Here is a 25569-nt window from a genome sequence, read left to right on the forward strand (position 1 = left end):
TGTCCTAGTACCAGCCTTGGCTGGTATAGTAACCCACATCAGACTGGCGTCCGGGGTCATGTATTGGCATTAATGGGACTCATGAATTATACAAAATTTACTTCTTATTCTCAAAATGGAGGATCTATGTACAAAAAAAGCTTCAATTACTAAACAAAAATACAATAAAATATTTTTTGTTACGCTTGAATCAAAGCTAAAAATCACCTGTCATTTCAACTCCACTATGGTGCTGTACAGAGGCAGAATTAGAAAAATTGTGACACTGTCCAAATATGTATGGCCCTGACTGTATAATATTAAACACGGCTCCTTACACAAACTGAGCACTAGGGATGGGTTTTGAGAACCAGTTCTTTACGAGAATCGTTAAGAAATTATTCGATTCACCAACATCAATAGCCTTTTTGCTTAACGATTCAGTTATCAGTCCTTCAGAGCGTCCGCTGTTTTTGAGAGTGTTTAATTATAATTTCTCTAAATTGATTACAGACCCCCTTCAGGGTCTGCACAGATATCTGAAGCTTTTGTACAACAATCATTTCCACATAAATTCTTAATTATTTCATCATAAAAGGCGGCAGAAGCGATCAGCGCGCGCGGCAAACGAGCTGCTCGCTGATGCGTTCACTGCGCATCGGACATTCAAAGCATCCAGAATTTCGCCTCATTCTGCTTAAACAGCTATGTTTCTGCTTAAAATGACTTCAGAATGATTTAAGAGAGTTTTAAATTTTCTCTGATGGTTAATAATCCCATAATCCATTGATCGCTTTGGGTGAAGGAGACTCTGTCTCAGACGTGCTTGCTGTGGTCCGAAATGACGCATGCACAGATGCAAAAGGCGGACAGTTCGGTCTGCGACACTGGAATTAATAACTTCAAAGCAAATCGCCATTTCAAATCAAATCACACCTCTTTCCAAACATTTTAATACAAACAATAAGCTACAATCAACCAAAACGTTTTTTTTTTTTTCATCCCAAAATGAGAGATCATGCGTTCTTTATGAATAAAGCGGGTTTAAACTGTGCGAGTTTTAGCCCTTTTTCAGCCAATTTTTAACTCGTGCGAGATTTTTTGGATCGCGCCCGACGTTTCAGCTTAATCGCGCGTCCTGCATTGTGTAGTATACATGGAGTAACGAGCTGCGTTTAACACTCATCACGTACTATCTCCTGATCAGCCAAATCGTATGGTCGGATGAAAATCAAACCTGTTTGATATTCTGGTCAGCCGTCGTGAGGGTTCCACACTGCTGAAGCCAGCGCTACAAGCATCTCTCGCACTGTGCCTGTGCAAACAGACCGGCGAGAGCATGAACAGTGATCATCTCTTTGGGAGAGCAGCTTCTGTTTCTCTTTTCCCCATTATTCTTCAACTCATTAAAGTCTTGTATTTTTTTTTTTTTTTTTTTACTTTGATGTCTCCCATTGAGCGTTTTTGTAAAAATAAGAAAATGTAAATAAAGTTTGAAAAAAAGAAAGAAAAAAGCTTCTGTTTACGTTTTGCTTCTGGAAACACTTGTGGCGTAAATTTACGGTGTAAATTTGAAATACACCAAAGTTGCCGTGACATTGTATCAAGCAGTGTGCACCTAACCCATTTCCGGCGTATGCCCGACGTGACTTGATAAATGCGGCGAGTGAAAACAATCGTATTATAATAAACACGCCCATAAATATTCAGACTCTGCTTCAGACACACCCTCATTTTACGACATGGAAGCCAGGAAGACGGCAAAGAAAAAGAACTCCACCAATCACGACGCGTGCCAATAGAGCGTCAAAAGCGGCTGTCGTATTAATTGTTTTGTAGTATAATCAAAAAAGTGTTACAGTGGTCCCTCGTTTATCGCGGGAGTTACGTTCTAAAAATAGCCCGCAATAAGCGAAGTCCGCGAAGTAGTCAACGTTATTTTTTTTACAATTATTATAGACGTTTTAAAGCTGTAAAACCACTTTATACACTTTTCTCAATCAGGCATTTTCTCACTTTTCTCTCATGTGTAAACACTCTCAAAGTTCAAACCTTTGTAGAGAAATAAGACCAACCTGTTTTCAGGCCCAAACATTTGTTTGAGAAATAAAAAGAACGTTTTCCTATAAATAATTATGATGGCTTTTAGAACTAACGAATTTCATTTTAACGATCAACCTACAAGGTTGGACACATAAGAAATTATTAATAATGACTGACCAGTATTTCACAGTTCCTCTGATCGCGCCTCTTCGTCCTGACGCCCCGCCTTTTTCCACTGAGTCAAACCTCGCTGCAGGTGTCTTTTTCCGAGTGAAAAACACAGTTATGTGTAGTTGTTGGCACTCTTTTTTCTTCTGGGCGAGAAGATTCTTATAAACAGACATGCAGACCACAATGCACTGTAAAAAAGCATGCAAAATTGGACTAACAAATCCGCGAAACTGCGAGGCCGCGAAAGGTGAACCGCGTTATAGCGAGGGACCACTGTATTCTCTTTTCTTGACATGTGGATATTTGCTAGCTCAATTAATAAGACACGCCTAATGTTTCAGATTTCTTTACTTTTAAAATGTATTTCTTTATTTATTTTATTGTAACAAACGAATGGAGAAGACAAAACTGATTGCAGCACGGGCGAAGGGAATGACAACACTACAGTTGTAATTATCAATTTCATTGTCTAAAACGATCACCACCATATAAAGTTAAGCTCAGAGCTGCTCTGGCTCCAGGCTCGAAGTCTGAAGAAAAGGCGAGCAGCGCTTTCTTTGCGGTCAGTGCTGTGGCCACGGATCATGCCTCATACACCAACATCCTGGCAAAGCAGGATTTGTATTAATTATTAGGTAGTATAATCAAGAAAGTGTTATTTATGTAACATATGCATTGATTTGTATGATGGCACTGTTTATCATGTTGATCATTTTCATTTTTATGTGGATTCCAGCGCTGGTTCATTTTGGCGTATAATTTACACCACCTCTCGACCTGGTGTATGTTTTCAGCGTACCGTACGCCAACAACAACATTGGTAAATGCCAAGTAGCGCAGCCATTTTGGCGTTCAATACCCCATATACGCTCAAATATCACTGTATGCAAGTTGATACAGATCACATCAGAGCATCGGGCCATGTAGTGTGAGACATTAATCGTGCGCTCTGAACTTTTACACCGCTGCGGTTTGTGTCGAACAGTGTGAGCTAGAGCTGAGTACAACGATTGACAATATCATACAGTGTCTGCCCCTGCTCAGCTTTTACACTGATGCATGACGTGCAGCCGGCTGAGCTCAGCTCAGAGGTATCATTATGCCATTAATGTCTGAAAGAAATGCTTTTGACAAAAACTACAGATTTCTTGATTTCATATTTATGTCCAGAGATCAGAATCCCCATGTAGATTTTATTAAAGTCCAGAGATCAAGGATCCCCAGTGACCATTCATATTTATTTACTTTAAAGACTTAATAAAATGTTGTTGACATAGAAACCTGTAAAGTATACTTTTAGTACACAGAAAATTCACAGGAGGTATTGATAAGGGAAATCGATCAATAAGCGGAATCGATACTGGCATCAATAAAAGCTTATCAATACCCCATCCCTACTGAGCACCTCTCAAAAAAATGAAAAACTGAAATGTGTGCTGCATGTCACTCATATTCCAATGACTAAGAATAATGTCACGAGTTTATCAAACAATTTTGGCATCTTGCAGCAGTTCATGAAAATGAAACAGAATCTCCACACATCAGTTTTATGTCCTCTGAAGTGTAAAAGCCAGCCAGGAACTCTGGAATAACTTCAACTCTCCAATCAAGCACAGACTCAGTGGTCCTGCAGACATAAACAACCAGGAGCACCAACTGTAAAACAAATCTGACAAACAGACGTGGAGTGGACATTGAAGACAGACAGAGAAAACAAGGGTGATCACCCTGAAGCATCAAGTGAGGCGTTCAAATGAAGCAGAAGGCAAACGGAAGTCACACGATCTCAGCACCTATTGCCAGATCTCAGGTAATGTCTTAGCAACACTGGAGCGTTTCACACATGGAAATCTTTACTCCATATCTTGAAACTAAAGATCTTTGTGGTTGGAGATTTTTCACTGACTGTGCAATACGTTATGTAACTGACAGGAAAACACTGACTAACTGCATCCCTTAACAAGGATACAAAGAGAAACTTTTCCAACTAATTTCATGTGGCTTCTCCAATTTGCTCGGGTTTTTGGCAAAACGTTTTCCATCGGATGCCCTTCCTGATGCAACTCCAGTATGGGTCTCAACCCGAGGATGTTCTCATCGGGAGGCAAACAGAAATCCATGTATTCTCTCTTCTGGAGCTGCAACCTACACCCTCCACTTTGTAAAGAAGCCAATCAGCTCATTCTGGTGGTCTTAGAAGCTAACAGGTAAACAAGTGATGCAGCTGGCAGAAAACACCAATTACAGCACACCCCTGCTATTTCACAATCAACAAACACTCTTTCATCTGTGGTTTCCACGCCTACAGTATGTGGGGGAAAACCACCAACGACATTTCTGGTAATCTAATTTTACCTTCTAATCACAGTGGTTAGCGATATACTGCAGGAAAACAGCAGGATAAGAGATATTCTTTGCAGCTGACGTCAAGAATCGTCCATCATCATGCAGAAAAATTTCACATGGTTAAAATCATGAGCTTTCAATAAAATTCCACTTAGAAGGCAAAGAATGCTTAAAAACCATGACCCTTTGGTATTACTGCTAAAAGTCAAGAGAAAGCCACAGCGACACGGACTTAGACATTTTTGCTGTTGGAAGAAACCTGAAGCAAATCGGACTCAGTGAGGTGACCACCGGCTTTAGCCATACGAACATATAAAACAGAGCTATATAAATAATGTCTGTGGTGTGTATATTATATATATACACTACATACATACATACACACACACACACACACGTAGATTCATCAGTCTTTTGATATGTTGTGAGGATGGGCTAGGGCACCATTAAGCTTTAGTTTGTATAGCGTTATACAAGATCTGTGAGAAAAACTATCTGACCTTTTTATTTTTTTCAAAAACTATATGGATTGAATCATGTGTGCTTGCATCAGACAAGCTTGAACCTTCGTGCGCATGCGTGAGTTTTTTCACGCCTGTCGGTGCGTCATTTGCCTGTGGGCAGGCTTTGAGTGAGCACTGGCCCACCCCCTCATCGGATTTTATTGTCAGTGAAATGGCTGAGAGGCTGCCGCTTTGCTCCATGAATTTTTTTTTTTCAGAAACTGTTAGAGACAGCCAAGTTGGAAACCATTTGGAAGATTTAGATGGCTTTCGGTGAAGATTCTATCGGTATCACACGGATAAGGACCATTAAAACTGGATAAAAACGGCCCACAGCGGCGGAGGACGCACCGCACACCCCGAGCGGCCATCGACAGGCTGGAACGAGCAGATCACTTCCAAATTTAAGGCTCTGTTGATGCAGTGATGTCGTGTGACTAGCAGAGAAGTTTCAGAAGAGGTCGGGATCAGCACTTTATCGCACGTTCCACTGTTTAAAGGAGATTTTGTAATGAAAGACGTGCGCGTCGGCACACCTCCGTGTTGGAAACCTTCAAAAACTTCAGAGGCTTTGATGGCTTTTCAGTCGAGTGAGTATCCGAGAAATTGTTTAACAGCTGGGCATGTTCCAACTTGTCCTGTGAGACTTCCAACACGGAGGTGTTGTTTGTCCAGCACCATGAGCAGCTGCGTCGCGACGCGCGAATCCGTCCACACATCTTTCATTACAAAATCTTTAACAGTGCATGTGTGTGTGTGTTTTTGTTGGGGATGAGCAAAACACACTGTACACACAAAAGTAATTAATTGAACTTTGGTGTCAGGTTTCAATCTCAACGCAGTTCAATATAAAGAACCACAAATTTTTATACCATTTTCAAGAAATTTATCTCTGCGGAACTGTGAAATGACGATCAAAAATGACTAGAAAAAGTCCTTTGTACTGAGTGCAAAAACAACATTTGCAGTTCGCCTGTTACACATGGAGTCAGGGACATTTTAACCTTCTTCACCTAGTAACTCATTAAATACACACTTAAAATAACAGTATTTGAGGCAAATTCTGTGCCTCGAAGCTCCGTTTAACATTGTAGTATAGTATGCCAGGCCTATATGTGCGCTGCAATTCCCCAGAAAAAAAAAAAAACAGAAGACAAGAGCATGCGCACAAGCCGTGTAAAGAGCTAATCTTCATGCACTATTTTGAGAATGGAGCGCATTTCCGAAAATAATAAAGTACTTCATTTAGTCATTTGGAGTCAGTTTGGTAAATCATCGCACCCCTCCCAGAGCCAGTTTTTCTACAGACTGTGATCACGTTCAGGTGCAGCTTGACTGACTGATAATCACACAAACCACCTGTGCTTACATTCAGTGTCAGGGGAGGGCTGAGATCCTGACACATGAAGATCCAAAACCTGTAAAATGTGAAAAAACAAATAATTACACAGAAAAACAGAAAGGGATACACTAAATTTGACAATCTGCATGGGGGTCAGTGACATTGGCATTGCTTAGGGAGAGCCCTGGACTATAACGTGTTTAAAAATGCAAAAAGTACTTTTATATCCGATTACTCGATTAATCGGTGCCAGAATAATTTGATAGATGGTCAAATACTAAAATAATTGATAGCGGCAGCCCTAAATGTATTGTTTTCTGGCAAAGGTAAATTGATAAAAATAATAAATAAAAAATGTCAACAAAAACAGATATAATGTAACTTATATATTAGATGCTCAAAACTACAGCTACAACCCCAATTCCAAGGAAGTTGGGGACAGTTGTGTAAATGTAAATAAAAACAGAATACAATGATTTGCAAATCCTCTTCAACCTATATGAGGTCTGTTAGAAAAGTATCCATCATCCATTTCTTCCGCGTTTATCCGGAGTCGGGTCGTGGGGGCAGCAGCTCAAGCAAGCCGCCCAGACCCTCCCGATCCACAAACACCTCCCCCAGCTCCTCCGGGGGAACCCAAAGGCGTTCCCAAGCCAGCAGAGATCTAGTCCCTCCAGCGTGTCCTGGGGTCTTCCCCGGGGCCTCCTCCCAATGGGACGTGCCCGGAAACACCTCTCCAGCAAGGCGTCCAGGGGGCATCCGGAAAGATGCCCGAGCCACCTCAACTGACTCCTTTCGACGTGGAGGAGCGGCGGCTCGACTCTGAGCTCCTCCCGAATTATCCGACCCTTTTTATTTTTTTCAAAACCTGATGGATTTGAATCACGTGTGCTTGCATGAGCCAACCTGAACCTTCGTGCGCATGCGTGAATTTTTTCACAACTGTTGATTGCGTCATTTGCTTGGTACGCAGCCTTTGTGTGAGGATGGGTGGAGTCTCTCATCGTTTTTTCTTTGCAAGGAAATGGCGGAACGACTGGAGCAGCGCGACTGCATCAAATTTTACCAGAAACTGGACATGTTGTGACATACCCAGCTCTTCCACCATTCGGAAGATTCAGACGGCTTTCGGTGAGTTTTCAGTTGTGTGACTATCCTGAGAAAGGGCATGTCACAACATGTCCTGTGAGGCTTCAACACGGTGGTGCTTTTGCTCCGCCATCAGCTTCGTGCCAAAACCATCGGCATGAATTTTGCTGCAGGCAGGCCAGTCTACTATCCACACTCTTTTACTACTAAACCACGCTTTTGGTAACCATGGAGAACGTGGCTTGGCATTATCTTGCTGAAATAGCAAGGATGTCCCTGAAAAAGACACTGCTTGGAGGCAGCATGTGTTGCTCCAAAGTCTGGATGTACCTTTCAAACATTGATGGTGCCATCACAGATGTGCAAGTTGCCTATGCCCATGGGCAATAACACACCCCAATACTTCACAGATGCTGGCTTTTGAACTTTGCGCTGGCAACAATCTAGATGTCTTTTCGTCTTTTGTCCGGAAGACACGACATCCATGATTTCCAAAAACAATTTGAAATGAGGACGCATCAGACCACAGCACACTTTTCACTTTGCGTTGCTATTTCAAATGAGCTCGGGCCAGAGAAGGCAGCGGCATTTCTGAATGTTGTTGATGTATGGCTTTCGCTTTGCATGATAGATTTTTAACAAACTGTGTTGACTGACAATGGGTTTCCTGAAGTGTTCCTGAGCCCACGCGGTAAAATCCTTTACACAATAATGTCGGTTTTTAATGCAGTACCGCCTAAGGGAAGGAAGGTCACGGGCATTCAATGTTGGATTTCAGCCTTGCTGCTTACGTGTAGAAAGTTATCCAGATTTTCTGAATCCTCTGATTATATTATGGACTGTAGATGATGAAATCCCTAAATTCCTTGCAACTGAATGTTTAGAAACATTGTTCTTAAAACTGATGGACTATTTTTTCATACAGTTGTTCACAAAGTGGTGATCCTCATCCCATCTTTGCTTGTGAACGGCTGAGCCTTTTGGGGATACTCCTTTGATACACAATCATGACACACACAATTAGTGTCCTCCACTCCCAACGCTAATGAGTGTTGTTAGAAGGAAGGGTGATGCAACACAGTGGTAAACATACCACTGTCCCAGCTTTTTTGAAATGTGATGCAAGCATCCATTTCAAAATGAGCAAATATTTCACAAAAATCATATTTATATAGCGCCAAATCACAACAAACAGTTGCCCCAAGGCGCTTATACTGTAAGGCAAAAGCATACAATAATTACGTAAAAACCCCAACGGTCAAAACGACCCCCTGTGAGCAAGCACTTGGTGACAGTGGGAAGGAAAAACTCCCTTTTAACAGGAAGAAACCTCCAGCAGAAGCAGGCTCAGGGAGGGGCAGTCTTCTGCTGGGACTGGTTGGGGCTGAGGGACAGAACCAGGAAAAAGACATGCTGTGGAGGGGAGAAGAGATCAATCACTAATGATTAAATGCAGAGTGGTGCATACAGAGCAAAAAGAGAAAGAAACACTCAGTGCATCATGGGAACCCCCCAGCAGTCTACGTCTATAGCAGCATAACTAAGGGATGGTTCAGGGTCACCTGATCCAGCCCTAACTATAAGCTTTAGCAAAAAGGAAAGTTTTAAGCCTAATCTTAAAGTAGAGAGGGTGTCTGTCTCCTGATCTGAATTGGGAGCTGGTTCCACAGGAGAGGAGCCTGAATCAGTATCAGTTTGAACATTAAATATCTTGACTTTGTGGTGTATTCAATTGAATATAGGTTGAAGAGGATTTGCAAATCACTGTATTCTGTTTTCATTACATTTCACAACATGCCAACTTCATGGAATTGGGGTTGTACAATTTGCCAGAAGGTATTTCTAAGATGCAAGCCTAGATTTCAGGTTTGGTGAAATAATTAAAAAAAATTTTGTTGTTGGGTCAGTGGCTGAAGTTTCATCTCTTCAACACTAGATGGCACACCCACTTTGTATACATGGACCGTTTTCTGGACGGTCACTGGCGAGTTTCCTCATTTACAAAACTCAACTTTTGTAAGCCGATCAGCTTTTTGATTAAAGTTTTCCACTGGATGCCCTTACAAATGCAACTCCAGTATGGGTCACAGATGGCCTCAACCCGAGGATGTTCTCATCAGGAGGAAAACAAAAATCCATGTATCCACTTTGTTAAAGAAGCCAATCAGCTCCTTCTAATGACATGTGAGTCCAGAATGTAGTTAGTAATGTTAGCTAATATCCATAGCTTTTCCAAAAGTCCTATCAACGTTCCGTTTTGGCGGCGTTCATCCTTGACCCAAAATACAAAAGTATAGCAAACAGCAATGTCAGCTGTCGCAGAGCTTTTTGTCTTTTCCGCATTCTGTGGCAAGCAGGTGCTTCTAATTTTAGACACACCAGAGACTGTGGTGGAAGACGTTAAGAACAGAGCTGCAGATTAACTGCAATTTTGCAAAGTTTACATAAGTCTGATGTTGTCTTATGATGACTCATTTTTAAATGATAACTATTAATTTTGATGCAGTCATGGTAAACGTAGCAGCCACTTTCCACTGTGAGAAGACTTAGTGCATGTGCACGGCCATTAGTCATAAACGCAGCCTGTTAAAAACAGTTTCTACTAAAGGTTCAGCTTTGTGCACACTTATAAGCGTTGTTAGTATTGACTGTCCATTTTCAGTGTGCGGACAAAGTCTAGAGAACTGTCTTATAAATAACCTATTGGTCTGATCTGAATTTTAGTGAGAAGCAATGGCTCTCACAAAGATATAATCCCATTGCCCATACAGGTAATGGCTAGTTAAGCTAAGCTAGTCACACTATGCACTGATTAATTCTCCCCGTCATTCAGTTGTCACCGTTTAGTTTTAAATATGTAATTTTATGTCTTTTTAGTTCATTTTTAACTGTTCGTTGTATTTATTTATCTTTTTTTATATGCCACGATTGTATAATGTGTGCAAATAAATATAACTGAAAAATCTAAGAGCTTTCTCTTATCATGCCCCTGTTCTGTGGAATGATCTCCCTGCATCAATAAAACAGTCAGATTCTGAGACTTTCAAGTCCAGACTTAAGACGCACTTATTTTCCCTTTCGTATGGCTAGCATACTGGTATAGTTTTGTTTTATGCTTTTTACTCTTTTAATTCATTTTATTATGAAATGGAGTGTGCAGCGGCCTCAACTTTACTTACAGTGAGGAAAATAAGTATTTGAACACCCTGAGGTTTTGCAAGTTCTCCCACTTAGAAATCATGGAGGGGTCTGAAATTTTCATCTTAGGTGCATGTCCACTGTGAGAGACATAATCTAAAAAAAAATCCAGAAATCACAATGTATGATTTTTTTTATAATTTATTTGTATGTTACTGCTGCAAATAAGTATTTGAACACCTACCAACTAGCAAGAATTCTGGCTCACACAGACCTGTTAATTTTTCTTTAAGAAGACCTCTTATTCTGCACTCTTTACCTGTATTAACTGCACCTGTTTGAACTTGTTACCTGTATAAAAGACACCTGTTCACACACTCAATCAATCACACTGCAACCTGTCCACCATAGCCAAGACCAAAGAGCTGTTTAAGGACACCAGGAACAAAACTGTAGACCTGCACAAGATGGGATGGACTACAGGACAACAAGCAAGCAGCTTGGTAGAAGACAACAACTGTTATGATTATTTATTAGAAAGTGGAAGAAACACAAGATGACTGTCAATCTCCCTCGGTCTGGGATTCCATGCAAGATCTCACTTTGTGGGGTAAGGATGATTCTGAGAAAGCTCAGAACTACACAGGAGGACCTGGTAAATGACCTGAAGAGAGCTGGGACCACAGTCACAAAGATTACATTAGTAACACATGATGCTGTCATGGTTTAAAATCCTGCAGGGCAGCAAGGTCCCCCTGCTCAAGCCAGCACATGTCCAGGCCCATTTGAAGTTCACCAGTGACCATCTGGATGATCCAGAGGAGGCATGGGAGAAGGTCATGTGGTCAGATGAGACCAGAATAGAGCTTTTTGGAATCAACTCCATTTACCATGTTTAGAGGATGAGAACAACCCCAAGAAAACCATCCCAACCATGAAGCATGGGGGTGGAAACATCATACTCTGGAGGGTGCTCTTCTGCAAAGGGGACAGGATGACTGCACCGCATTGAAGGGAGGATGGATGGGGTCATGTATTGCGAGATTTTGGCAAACAACCTCCTTCCCTCAGTAAGAGCATTGAAGATGGGTCATGGCTGGGTCTTCCAGCATGACAGTGACCCCAAACACACAGCCAGGGCAACTAAAGAGGGCCTCTGTAAGAAGCATTTCAAGGTCTTGGAGTGGCCTGGCCAGTCTCCAAACCTGAACTCAATACAAAATCTTTGGAGGGAGCTGAAACTCCAAACCTGAAAGATTTGGAGAAGATCTATATGGATGAATGGACCAAAATTCCTGCTGCAGTGTGTGCAAACCTGGTGAAAAACTACAAGAAACATTTGACCTCTGTAATTGCAAACAAAGGCTACTGTCCAAATATTAACATTGATTTTCACAGGTGTTCAAATACTTATTTGCAGCAGTAACATACAAATAAATTATAAAAAAAAAAATCATACATTGTGATTTCCAGATTTTTATTTTTTTTTAGATCTCTCACAGTGGACATGCACCTAAGATGAAAATTTCAGACCCCTCCATGATTTCTAAGTGGGAGAACATGCAAAACCGCAGGGTGTTCAAATACTTATTTTCCTCACTGTATATTCTGGGTCTTTCAGTGAAGCTTAGGGCTAGTGGCTGGTGATCACCTTAGCATTTCTTCTGTTTTTCTTCTTGTTTAATGCTGCCAAATGATACAGTATTTTTTGTCTTTCTGATGCCTGATTCTGTTTTTTCTCCCTGTTTAAGGTGTAGCTCCATTCAGAGATGGGAGTTGTATTTGTGCTTGTGACCCTCCTGTCCTGTGCACCAACAGCATTTCCTGTATATTCGTTTTGTGAATTGTTCTGAGAATTGTTCTGTAATTCTGTAGCATGGCCCAAGCAGAGGGTACACCTTTGAGTCTGGTCTGCTTGAGGTTTCTTTTTCCAATGTAAGAAATACATCTGCATCTTCAGGCAGTCTGTAAAAACAGCGTGTGGAGACATTCCATGTGCGCACTCCTTGCGACAGTAAAATAGCTTCCTGCAACAGACAGCAGTGTCACCACACATTACGTTCCAAAATCTGACAGACTCTGAAAAAGTTAAGAGTTTCGGGGTGAAGTGTGTCATCTCCTCTCTATAGATAGAATAGAATAGAATAGAATAGAACAGAAAGCCTTTATTGTCATTATACACAGCAAACACAGTCTGCATAGTACAACAAGATTAGATAGAGAGAGGTACAACGAGAGAGGGGGGCTTCTCCTTAAAATGTGCAATAAATCAAATCAAATGAATTTTATTTATACAGCGCCAAATCACAACAAACAGTTGCCCCAAGGCGCTTTATATTGTAAGGCAAAGCCATACAATAATTACGGAAAACCCCCCAACGGTCAAAATGACCCCCGGGGAGCAAGCACTTGGCGACAGTGGGAAGGAAAAACTCCCTTTTAACAGGAAGAAACCTCTAGCAGAACCAGGCTCAGGGAGGGGCAGTCTTCTGCTGGGACTGGTTGGGGCTGAGGGACAGAACCAGGAAAAATACATGCTGTGGAGGGGAGCAGAGATCGATCACTAATGATTAAATGCAGAGTGGTGCATACAGAACAAAAAGAGAAAGAAACACTCAGTGCATCATGGGAATCCCCCAGCAGTCTAAGTCTATAGCAGCATAACTAAGGGATGGTTCAGGGTCACCTGATCCAGCCCTAACTATAAGCTTTAGCAAAAAGGAAAGTTTTAAGCCTAATCTTAAAAGTAGAGAGGGTGTCTGTCTCCCTGATCCGAATTGGGATCCAATACCAGACAACATAAATAAACAACAATATAACATAAAGAAAATGTGAAGTCCTTTGCTGAAATGTATGTATGAAATGGACAGTGCAAACAGTGCAGCAATTGAGAGAGTGCAAAAGGAAATGTAAAACTGTATGACAACTATAGGCAATGTAAACATTGTAACAATTGAAAAATGTGCAAAAGTCCTGTGCTACAAATGAGATAGATATGGTGCGGCTCAGTACCTAATATAGTCCGTTTTTAGTGCAGATTATTGTTCAACATGGTGATGGTTTGGGGAAGAAACTGTCTCTGAGTCTGTTTGTCCTGGCCTGTATGGACCTGTAGCGCAACAGGTTGAAGAAGTGAAAGCTGGGGTGTGTATTGTCCTTGAGAATGTTCTTGGCTCTACTAAGACAACAGGAAGTGTAGATGGTGGAAATGGAGGGCAGAGGACAGCCAATGATTTTTTGGGCAGTGTTTGCTACCTTCTGCAGTCTCTTCCTGTCAGCTTCAGTGCAGCTGGAGTGCCACACTGACACTATGATTTACATCCTCTGTAAATCTGAACCATCACTTTCGAATAAAAGCTCAGAAGCTTCGTTATTGGATGTTGCACCTTTCGTTTCACTGTGTCTGTCGGCCATTGGGATGTTTCTGCTTTTACTAAAATGTACGTCACATGCCGAAAATGCAGAGGAAGACGGTTTCTGTAATGCACCTGCTAACATTATACATTGTAATTTTTACACTTAAGTTTATATCGAGATATATACCGTTACCGTGAAGGGATTCGATTACGAGGTCTGTCAAAAAAGTATCTTACCTTTTTATTTTTCAAAAACCATATGGATTTGAATCACATGTGATTGCATGAGCCAAGCTTGAACCTTCGTGCGCATGCTGGAGTTTTTCCACGCCTGTCGGTTGCGTCATTCGCCTGTGGGCAGGCTTTGAGTGAGCACTGGTCCACCCCTCCCGTCGGATTTCTTTTGTCTGAGAACTTGCTGAGAGACTGCCGCTTTGCTCCATGAAATTTTTTTCAGAAACTGTTAGAGACAAGCAGTTGGAAACCATTCAATAGATTCAGTTGGATATCGGTGAAGATTCTGTCGGCGTCACGTGGATTATGGACTGTTAAAACCTTTTTAAAGATGGCCCACAGCGGCGGAGGGCGAGCGGCGCGCCAAGCAACCATTCGACAGGCTGGATCAACCAGATCATTTCTAAACCCAACGCTGTGTTGATCCGGGACATCATGCGACTACCACAGAAATGGCAGGAGAGCTGGACATAGCACTTTTGCGGCACATTCCACTGTTACAGGAGATTTTGTAATGAAAGACGTGCAGAGGATTTTGCGTGTCAGCACGAAGCAGCTCATGACGTGCAGCAAAAAAACACCTCCGTCTTGGAAGTCTCACAGGACATGTTGGGGCATGTCCAGCTGTTACACAATTTCTCGGATACTCACTCGACTGAAGCCATCGAAAGCCGTCTGAATCTTCTGAATGGTTTCCAACACGGAGGTTTTTTTTTTTTTGCTGTGCGTCCTGAGCTGCTTCGTGCCGACGCGCGAAATCCTCCGCACATCTTGACGCCTCCACCACAGACTCCAGCTCAACCGCCAGAACAGAGCTAGCTCTCCTAACGAGCTTGTTGAATCTGTTTGTGTCAGCTGCCTTCAACCTGCTGTCCCAGCATACTACAGCATGGAAGATGAGGCTGGAGACCACCCAGTGATAAAACATCTGCAATATATTTCTTGAAGAATATATAAAAATCCTACAGCAAAAAAAATGGATGGTTTGCAGCAAATTAAATTCATTTACATTGCCAAGCCCCCTAGAGTTTGAATTATTTCAATTGTGGACTTCAATTTTCATATTGTACAATTAAATATCACAATATTCTATTGATTTTATTTTGCTCCACCCCTAACATCCTGAATGGCTGTTTCAGAGAATTAGTTTAAGATACACATACGAGGTCTGTCAATAAAGTATAGGTCCTTTTTATTTTTTTCAAAAACTATATGGATTTCATTCATATGTTTTTACGTCAGACATGCTTGAACCCTCGTGCGCATGCGTGAGTTTTTCCACGCCTGTCGGTGATGTCATTTGCCTGTGAACACTCCTTGTGGGAGGAGTCGTCCAGCCCCTCGTCGGAATTCCTTTGTCTGAGAAGTTGCTGAGAGACTGGCGCTTTGTTTGATCAAAATTTTTTCTAAACCTGTGAGGCACATCGAAGTGGACACGGTTCAAAAAATTAAGCTGGTTTTCAGTGAAAATTTTAACAGCTGATGAGAGATTTTGAGGTGATACTGTCGCTTTAAGGACTTCCCACGGTGCGAGACGTCGCTCAGCGCTCTCAGGCGCCGTCGTCAGCCTGTTTCAAGCTGAAAACCTCCACATTTCAGGCTCTATTGATCCAGGATGTCGTGAGAGAACAGAGGAGTTTCAGAAGAAGTCGGTTTCAGCATTTTATCCGGATATTCCACTGTTAAGGAGATTTTTTTAATGAAAGACGTGCGGACGGGTCCGCGCGTCGGGACGCAGCCGGCGCGGTGCGGCGGCACAGGAAAAACACCTCCGTGTTGATAACCATTTGTAAAATCCAGGCAGCTTTTGATGGCTTTCAGTGGAGTGAGTATATGAGAAATTGTTTAACAGCTGGAAATGTTCCAACTTGTCCTTAAGGCTTCCAACAGAGGTGTTTTTCCTGTGGCAGAGCGTCACGGCGGCTGCGAGCCGATGCTGCAATCCGCCCGCACGTCTTTCATTTAAAAAAATCTCCTTTAACAGTGGAATATCCGGATAAAATGCTGAAACCGACTTCTTCTGAAACTTCTCTGTTCTCTCACGACGTCCTGGATCAATAGAGCCTGAAATGTGGAGGTTTTCAGCTTGAAACAGGCGACGACGGCGCCCGAGAGCGTTGCGCGACGTCTCCCACCGTGGGAAGTCCTTAAAGCGACAGTATCACCTCAAAATCTCTCATCAGCCGTTAAAATTTTCACTGAAAACCAGCTTAATTTTTCGAACCGTGTCCACTTCGATGTGTCTCACAGGTTTAGAAAAAATTTTGATCAAACAAAGCGCCAGTCTCTCAGCAACTTCTCAGACAGAGGAATTCCGACGAGGGGCTGGACGACTCCTCCCACAAGGAGTGCTCACAGGCGAATGACGTCACCGACAGGCGTGGAAAAACTCATGCATGCTCACGAGGGTTCAAGCATGTCTGACGTAAAAACATATGAATGAAATCCATATAGTTTTTGAAAAAAATAAAAAGGACCTATACTTTATTGACAGACCTTGTATGGCTTTTATTAAAGCCCCTTTCACACTGGGCTTGCATACAGTTGTGCTGTAGTACGCTGGAAAATTGCACAGCTTTGGCGTAGTGCCTGTGTAGGCTGTTGTGTGATTGTGTTCCGAGTCTTGCTTTCAGTTGCTTACTGCCACGTATGGAGCCCTCACCACTATTTTTCTGCCTCTCACAGTCCACTCCTGCCTACTTTTTCTTTTTTTGACATTGTGGAAATGTGCTCTGTTCTCAAAATAGTACGTGAATGGGACTCACGTTTCCAGACGTACAGCGGGAGACAAGCTGCTGTCTCGTCAGGGGTGCGTTGTTGCACACAGGAGGAGAGAGAGACAGAGAGAGAGAAAAACCTTGCACGCAGAGGGAAGTTTGGCTCCATGACGCTACAGACTGACACACAGATGGATTTGACACATTGGAAAAAGTCAGAAGACATTATTTCCAGGAGTTAATGGACTTTATTAATGTGGCACAATCATGAGAGAACTTAAAAAGGTGAAAGTGTCGAGAATCTTCAGCCAGCAATCACATGCGCATTCCATGCACAAGAAGTGGATGGTGGACATGTCCTCTCACTGGCAATTGGTCTGTGAGCAGGAGTTAATGGACTTTATTTAACTCGCTACAATCGTGAGCGAACTGGAGGAGGTGAAAGCAAAGCGCAGCTGCAGAGCAATGGCATGCGCAATCTGTGCATGAGAAGTGGACGTGGACATGTCCTCTCGCTGGCGATCTGTCCATGAGCAGGAGTTAATGGACTTTATTTAACTTGCCACAATCTTGAGACAAGTGGAAGACGTGAAAATCAAAGAGTAGCTGCAGAGACGGCACGTGATTCGTCCGTGAGAAGAAAACGGTGAACACTGGACATGCCTGCTCCCTGGCGATCTGTCCATGAGGAGTGGACGTGAACATGTCCTCTGAACGTGGAAGCTTGGCTCACCTCTTCTTCCGTGGTTTTAAAGCTTCACTGCCATCTATCAATCCAGGTATGTATTGATAAAAGGATGTTTCGCCCTGGTGTGCAGAATTGCGGATGCTTGGTGTACAGTAGCGCAGTGTTGTGTAGACTTGCTTAGAAACTGAGTGCTTTACGCCGAAATATTAAACCTGTTTAATTTTTCAGCGTAAAGCACTCAGTTTCTTTTTTGCGTCTGCCTCATGTAGCCCTCAGCATACAGCTGTGTAGAGGAGCAAAAACTCGGTGTAGAGCTGCTTAACTTGGCGTAGTCAGTACACCGCAATACGCAACTCTACGTTGGACGCGGTGCAAAAGCGGCTGAAACACCAATATGATGTTACATTTCTACCGATCACGTCCTCTGACCTTGGGTAGCCATAAAAAGTCAAATTCAAGGTCATAACTGCTCAACTTGCAGTTTGAAGCCAATATGGATTAAACATGATAGAAGGATTAGGTGTTAATCAAGGATAAAGTGGTCATGTTTACACAGAACTGATCAAATGTCAGATAAAAATCACGTATTAAGGCAACACAGAATCACAAAATTAATTTGCACGTTTCCGCATCAAACATGCAAAATGGGGTTGCACTTTCTGAGTGCCCTTGTTTTAAAATTTGCTGGCTCCTTCATGGATTTAAAGCAACTTTTTCGAAAACATAAACATGCCACCTCCATCCCACCTTTATCTCTCCTGCTATAGCTGCATATTCCACAATGATTTAATGAATGCCCAATTTGCCTCCACAGTGCACTTATTGAGTATCAAAACTGTCCATCGGGTCAAAGTGGTGGATTTTGACTGAGACAAGCATGACCTCTTCAAGTGCCGAAATAAACTTTCCACAAACATAAAAAAAGCATTTTCAAAGTGTTTGCTGTTAACTATGACCTTGTGACCTCAGTCCTTCTAATGCTTTTTCAGTCTAAACTTCATGCTGTGTACCAGCTGTGCTCTGATCCACTGTGAGTGGCTGACCTTTAGGTTTGACTCTGCTCACTTGATCATTTCAACTCACTAATGACCACAACACCAACAGCATTCTGCTAGAATTAAACATTTAGAAAGGAAATACAGTTCCACATGCATATCATCCTTGAATACGTTTGACACAGCTCAGTTTCTTGGTGATGTTTTTTTTTTTTTATTTCCCCTCCCTTAACTGCTCCTCCACAACCCCCTGCCCCCACAGTCACATCTAAAGTTGGATTAATGGTTCTCTTGTGTCCAGATGTTTCATAGTCATGGAGAAGATGGGAGGAGCATGCAGACTCCTCTAACCTCTGCTATGCCTTTTGTATTGAAACACATCCATTTGAATCTAATGAAAATTATGTAAGATCTTGCCAATGTACATGACAGCAATGCTGCAAATCAGTTACAAGGATGATGCGTAATCAAATGGTGAAGAGGCTTTAATGGGATGATGTGCAGCCCTCCCAAATCTCAAGACTGTATTGTCATGCTGCATGGACAAAGATGTCGGCTGGATGAATTTACAGCTGGGGTCAGGGGGACCAGGTGTGAACCACGACAAAATAACTGACAAACTTGGGTCCCAACAAACAAGGCAAAAATTGTCCTCCTTATGACAGAAACTGTTGCCACTTGGACAACATTATGCGCCAAGCAGGGGTAGACCTTTTGGTAAAACTTTTGGTACCCTTGATAAATGATACCAGGTTTCTTACCTTTAGTTTCCTAAAATTGCACATTTCAGAGTGGCCTTTTATTGTGACCAGCCTAAGGCACACCTGTGAGGTGGGATGGATTATCTCAGCAAAGAAGAAGTGCTCACTAACAGATTTGTGAACAATATTTGAGAGAAATATGTCTTTTGTGTATATAGAAAATGTTTTAGATCTTTGAGTTGAGCTCATGAAAAATGGGAGCAAAAACAAAACTGTTGCCTTTATACTTTTGTAGGTAGACAACTGGCTCCTAAGCTGTCTCACACCCAGGTTGTGAGATTCTCTTAAATTCACAAGCCATCAGATAAAAGGTCTTATGTCAGTTTTTTCCCCATATGTACTGGAGTTCAGTTGAATCAGCAATTCAACACCAAAAAAATTAATTAAATAAAACAATTAAGTAAAATCAGAACTAGTCGACTGTAAGGAATATTTGTTGTAGAAGGTCATCCTTAAAACTGAGAAGCTATACACTACTGCAAGCGAGGGAAGCCACCAAGACACCTATGGCAATGTCTAAGTTATTTTGGGCACAGATAAAGAAAGACTCCTTCACCAAGTACAATGTGACTTTAAACAAAAATAACTTGAATGCTTACATCGTTTGTTGACACATTTGTCACGTAACAACTGTATTACTGTTTTTGCGGCACCCTCTGATGGTCACAATTGAAAGGTATGTGAGTCACCAGTCTGTTGTGTCCAGTTTTTGTGGTCGAGGTCTCAGAGACTGAGGAAAAGTGTACCCATGGCTCAGGTCCTCATCTGGAAAAGTTCCAATATTGTATGGAACACATAAACCAGAAATGATACAAACGTATAGCTGGACAGGAATCTTTATTGGTCCATATCTACTGATGCTTCATATTGTATGTGTGGTTAAGTTTATGTGCAATGACCTCTGGTCACAAAAGACATTAGTGTAGACACTGCACCAGTAAAATACAGTATTGGCCCAAATATAAAACTGTTGGGTTTTTTTCCCCCTTGAAAACATAAAAAATATGGGGTGTTTTTATAATTGTGCACTTTTACATGTCATACATCTGGAACAGTAGGTGGAGTGCTCCCTTTAGTTGTCTTTGATCATCACATCTTACACAACAAGCCAGTGTCCTGCTCTTCCATACCAAATAAAGACTGCGTTCATTTTAACATGACAAATAACACAATAAATCACAATTATTTACAGTTCTTCCAGGAGCCTTTGTGCTCCCATTCCCAAATCAGAGTGACGTTCTCCCCTTCCTGCTACAATATATTTTGTCACGGCCACAAAGCAGCGCCTGTTGTCCCTCTGTAATTTTATTTCAACAATGAACCCATGTTATTTTTGCTGCTCAAACTCCATCAAGAGAGATTTTAATCTTAATAAAGATAGCAGCAGAATCCCACCACGTTGTGTGCTTTTGAACCCCTCAGACCACACTCCACTACACGGACTCTACCAGTTCATGTATGTCACTGAACAACTTCTTGTTTATGACCATCAAAACAATTAAAGATCTCTTTTAACGCTTAAAATTTCCAAAGTCGCTTGCCTCATCCCTTCACATGAATCTCTGATAGTCAATTACTCATCTGAAAAGTCACTGGAATACCCTAAGTGATTTTATATCATTACAAAAGTCATGATATAGTACTCACAAAGTTCCATCTGTGGAGCACTGAATGACTTGAAATTATATGAGGAGCCATTATACAAATAGTGACTGGTTTGGAGGGCAGCATAATGGAGTGTCACCCCGAGGGATCATTGTTACCTGCGGCCATCGGCCTTGGGCAACAATGATCCCTCAGGGTGACACCATTATGCTGCCCGATAAACCAGTCACCATTTGTTTTATTATTAATCTGTGTAGTTAATAAATTTATCTTTGCAATTGTGTGAAAAATATGCTGAGTCATTTCCCATTCAAACTCAGGATTCCCCATAATGTCAATACCCTTATCCTTAAGGTACCTGGATATCCTGTATTGTAGTGAGTTCATGGTACTGTGTTTGACCCTCTGGCCAGACTTGGAGCGCACTGATGCGTAGAACTGTCCCAGTTCATGGTCGAGCGTGGCAGTGGGAAGCTTCTTGAACTTGTCAGGTGAAACACCATGCAAATCTTTCCCGTCGTCCTTTGCTAAAAACTCCCTGAACAGTGCAAAACTTTTCTTGGTACTTTTCGCAGTACTCTCTAGGGGTGCTGGGAAAAAAACGATTCACGTCCGAATCGCGATTCTTATTTATTAAGATTCTGAATCGATTCAAAATGTCTAAGAATCAATTTTTAAAAAGCATTTTTTTAAACATTTTCTTGCTTTCTCACTGCATGTACTGTTTGTCAGGCAACGGCTTCCGTACTGCAGCGTCCCCACTAGGGGAGGGTCCGACGTGCTTCAAACATTCGTGAGCTGCAGCTTAGCATGGCGGACGAAGAGCTAATTCAGCCAAAACCGTCTTTGCTGAAGGCAAGAAGAAGCTTGACATGGCTTATGCAGTGTGCAAAATCTGCAAAATGAAAGTTAAGTACTTTGGAAACACTTCAAATCCTCAAGCCCACATGCTACGCCATCACCTGGAGCTAAAAGAAGCGGAACAGCGGTATTTGCCAACTACTGACCGGCGCACACTCCATCACTTCACTAAACTGCCAACCAACTCTGAACGAGCAAAGCAGATAAGTAAATTTACATCTTTAGAATCACTTGATTAACCTTGTAAAGCTGCATTTTCTTAAACATAATTTTTTTTAAGTAATATAACTATTTCTCAGAGCTCTTTCAATCAAAAATCGATTCTGAATCGAATCGTCACCCCAAGAATCAGAATCGAATTGAATCGGGAGTTGTAACATTCACATCCCTAGTACTCTCACTGCCTTTTTGTTGGATAGAAGAGCGTTAATCCCATCAGTATCCACAGACGCAAACCTTCTGCTCTCCGCCATGATGTCGTCTGTGACACAACACCCCTGCGCATGCGCGAAACACTGTTGCCCTGTTATGACAAAATCGGTCCACAATCACTCATAATGTTGCCCGAAATGGTGCAGAATCAGTCAATAATGTGGCTATTGTTAACTTTGGATGATTTATTGTGCAAAGTTCTGCAATTATTACACGCAAACCAGCCAATCAGAACAAAGGATTTAGGTCAGATGTATAATACAACCCCTGGCAAAAATTATGGAATCACCGGCCTCGGAGGATGTTCATTCAGTTGTTTAATTTTGTAGAAAAAAAGCAGATCACAGACATGACACAAAACTAAAGTCATTTCAAATGGCAACTTTCTGGCTTTAAGAAACACTATAAGAAATCAGGAAAAAAAAATTGTGGCAGTCAGTATCGGTTACTTTTTTAGACCAAGCAGAGGGAAAAAAATATGGAATCACTCAATTCTGAGGAAAAAATTATGGAATCATGAAAAACAAAAGAACGCTCCAACACATCACTGGTATTTTGTTGCACCACCTCTGGCTTTTATAACAGCTTGCAGTCTCTGAGGCATGGACTTAATGAGTGACAAACAGTACTCTTCATCAATCTGGCTCCAACTTTCTCTGACTGCTGTTGCCAGATCAGCTTTGCAGGTTGGAGCCTTGTCCTGGACCATTTTCTTCAACTTCCACCAAAGATTTTCAATTGGATTAAGATCTGGACTATTTGCAGGCCATAACATTGACCCTATGCGTCTTTTTGCAAGGAATGTTTTCAGTTTTTGCTCCATGGCAAGATGCATTATCATCTTGAAAAATGATATCATCACCAAAACATCCTTTCAATTGATGGGATAAGAAAAATGTCCAAAATATCAACGTAAACTTCTGCATTTATTGATGATGTAATGACAGCCATCTCCCCAGTGCCTTTACCTGACATGCAGCCCCATATCATCAATGACTGTGGAAATTTACATGTTCTCTTCAGGCAGTCATCTTTATAAATCTCATTAGAACGGCACCAAACAAAAGTTCCAGCATCATCACCTTGCCCAATGCAGATTCAAGATTCATCACTGAATATGACTTTCATCCAGTCATCCACAGTCCACGATTGCTTTTCCTTAGCCCATTGTAACCTTGTTTTTTTCTGTTTAGGTGTTAATGATGGCTTTCGTTTAGCTTTTCTGTATGCAAATCCCATTTCCTTTAGGCGGTTTCTTACAGTTCGGTGACAGACGTTGACTCCAGTTTCCTCCCATTCGTTCCTCATTTGTTTTGTTGTGCATTTTCGATTTTTGAGACATGTTGCTTTAAGTTTTCTGTCTTGACGCTTTGATGTCTTCCTTGGTCTACCAGTATGTTTGTCTTTAACAACCTTCCCATGTTGTTTGTATTTGGTCCAGAGTTTAGACACAGCTGACTGTGAACAACCAACATCTTTTGCAACATTGCGTGATGATTTACCCTCTTAAGAGTTTGATAATCCTCTCCTTTGTTTCAATTGACATCTCTCATGTTGGAGCCATGATTCATGTCATTCCACTTGGTGCAACAGCTCTCCAAGGTGTGATCACTCCTTTTTAGATACAAACTAAGGAGCAGATCTGATCTGATGCAGGTGTTAGTTTTGGGGATGAAAATTTACAGGGTGATTCCATAATTTATTCCTCAGAATTGAGTGAGTCCATATTTTTTTCCCTCTGCTTGGTCTAAAAAAATAACCGTTACTGACTGCCACAATTTTTTTTCTTGATTTCTTATAGTGTTTCTTAAAGCCAGAAAGTTGCCATTTGAAATGACTGTAGTTTTGTGTCATGTCTGTGATCTGCTTTTTTCCTACAAAATTAAACAACTGAATGAACATCCTCCGAGGCCGGTGATTCCATAATTATTGCCAGGGGTTGTAATATGCAATACAGCCTGTTTTCTTTCTTTCAATGCTTTAATTAGCACTATGTTTAAATAAAAGCACTTTCCTTTTAAGAAACAAGATTTGGTGTTTGTTAAGTATTTTTCCCACCCAAAAAAATATATATCTTGAAAAAGGGGTATAATCAGGACCGTCTTATATTCGGGTCAATGTGGTATTATGGGATGGCAGTCTTTCATTCATAAGCAAATCTGCTTCAGCAATTATACAAGCAGTGAACTGATGAATGAGGAGGTCTGCATATGAAAAGAAACGCATGTTGGTGTTTTTTCTTATTTGCCCGCCCGCGTGCATGTGGGCGCAGACAGGAGAAGCGAGCCGTAAGCTCAACAGGTCTGCACAATAACAGCAGGGATGCGCCACTAAAACGTTTCATTGTGAAGCTGCGCGTCTGTGCACATCTGTCAAGGCTGATTCACACGTTATTGTGATGACAAACAGTATTGTTTACGCATGTAAACAAACATCAAAGCTTGATGGCTCACACAGGTTTGAAAGTGGAACATGTTGCACAGACTGTGCGAATAAGCTGTTTGATGTGTGAACGCCACTGAATTTAGGTTTTGGGGTTTTTTTTGTAGTGGGGGTGAGACCGTTTGTCCTTTACCTGCTCAATATTCCAACCTCAGCACGCGCCTGTCGGCGCCAGGCCCCTTCTGTCTGCAGATCGTAGACAGAATGGAGAATTTTTGTTGTTTTTTTGTTTAAGGCCAAAAATGATCAGCGCGTTGCACACACTTTTTCACCAACCGATCTGACGAGACGGCTCGATCACACCCTGATCAATCTGATCGATACAGGCCTGTGCGCAAAAAAGTGAGCGTGACATACGGCGGGATCTTACCTTCGAAGGCACCGTTAGGAGATATGATCTCCAGGCAGAGCATACATCCCAAAAAGAACAACCTCATCGCCATCTCCTGAGCAATGCCCCGTGGCACCGCCGCCGTTACAAGGAGGAAAAGTTGGCCGGATTTCTAAAGACGAGCACACCGATCATCCACCTCATGCGAACCCCCCCTCCGGCGGTCCGGTGTGACTGTCCGGCTGCACCCACGGCGTGCACCCCCCAAAAAAAAAAAAAAAAGAAGAAGAAAGAGGCGCAGCAGCTCAGCGTAGAGGCGCACTCGCGTACATTTGGAGTGATTATCGGCGTTCAAACATGATGCACAGTGGAATCTCTGCGTGGAAACCCTGCGTGCCGCCGCCGCGCCGCCACACTTCTCCCAGCAGGTCTCAGTTCAGAATCCCTGCAGAAGCCGTCAGCTCACTTCAGCTCAATCCGTGCACAAATTCAAATCCAAAATTCCAAACTGCAGCCGTCCTCCTCCGTGGGAGCAC

The 25569-nt window shown here is 42.0% G+C and overlaps 1 protein-coding gene across 1 annotated transcript in view; it reads right to left on the reverse strand.

Annotated features, from left to right (window-relative positions):
- Positions 1–25299, reverse strand: part of lrp1ab (low density lipoprotein receptor-related protein 1Ab) — a 408853-nt gene extending 383554 nt beyond the window's left edge. Inside the window, exon 1 of the mRNA XM_034172428.1 lies at positions 25073–25299. Coding sequence (XP_034028319.1) covers positions 25073–25145 — 73 coding nt within the window. The 5' untranslated portion in view covers positions 25146–25299. The remainder of the gene's footprint in view (positions 1–25072) is intronic.
- Positions 25300–25569: the final 270 nt, after the last annotated feature.

The sequence above is a fragment of the Thalassophryne amazonica genome, chromosome 6, assembly GCF_902500255.1.
Source record: "Thalassophryne amazonica chromosome 6, fThaAma1.1, whole genome shotgun sequence".
NCBI classification, from domain to species: domain Eukaryota; kingdom Metazoa; phylum Chordata; class Actinopteri; order Batrachoidiformes; family Batrachoididae; genus Thalassophryne; species Thalassophryne amazonica.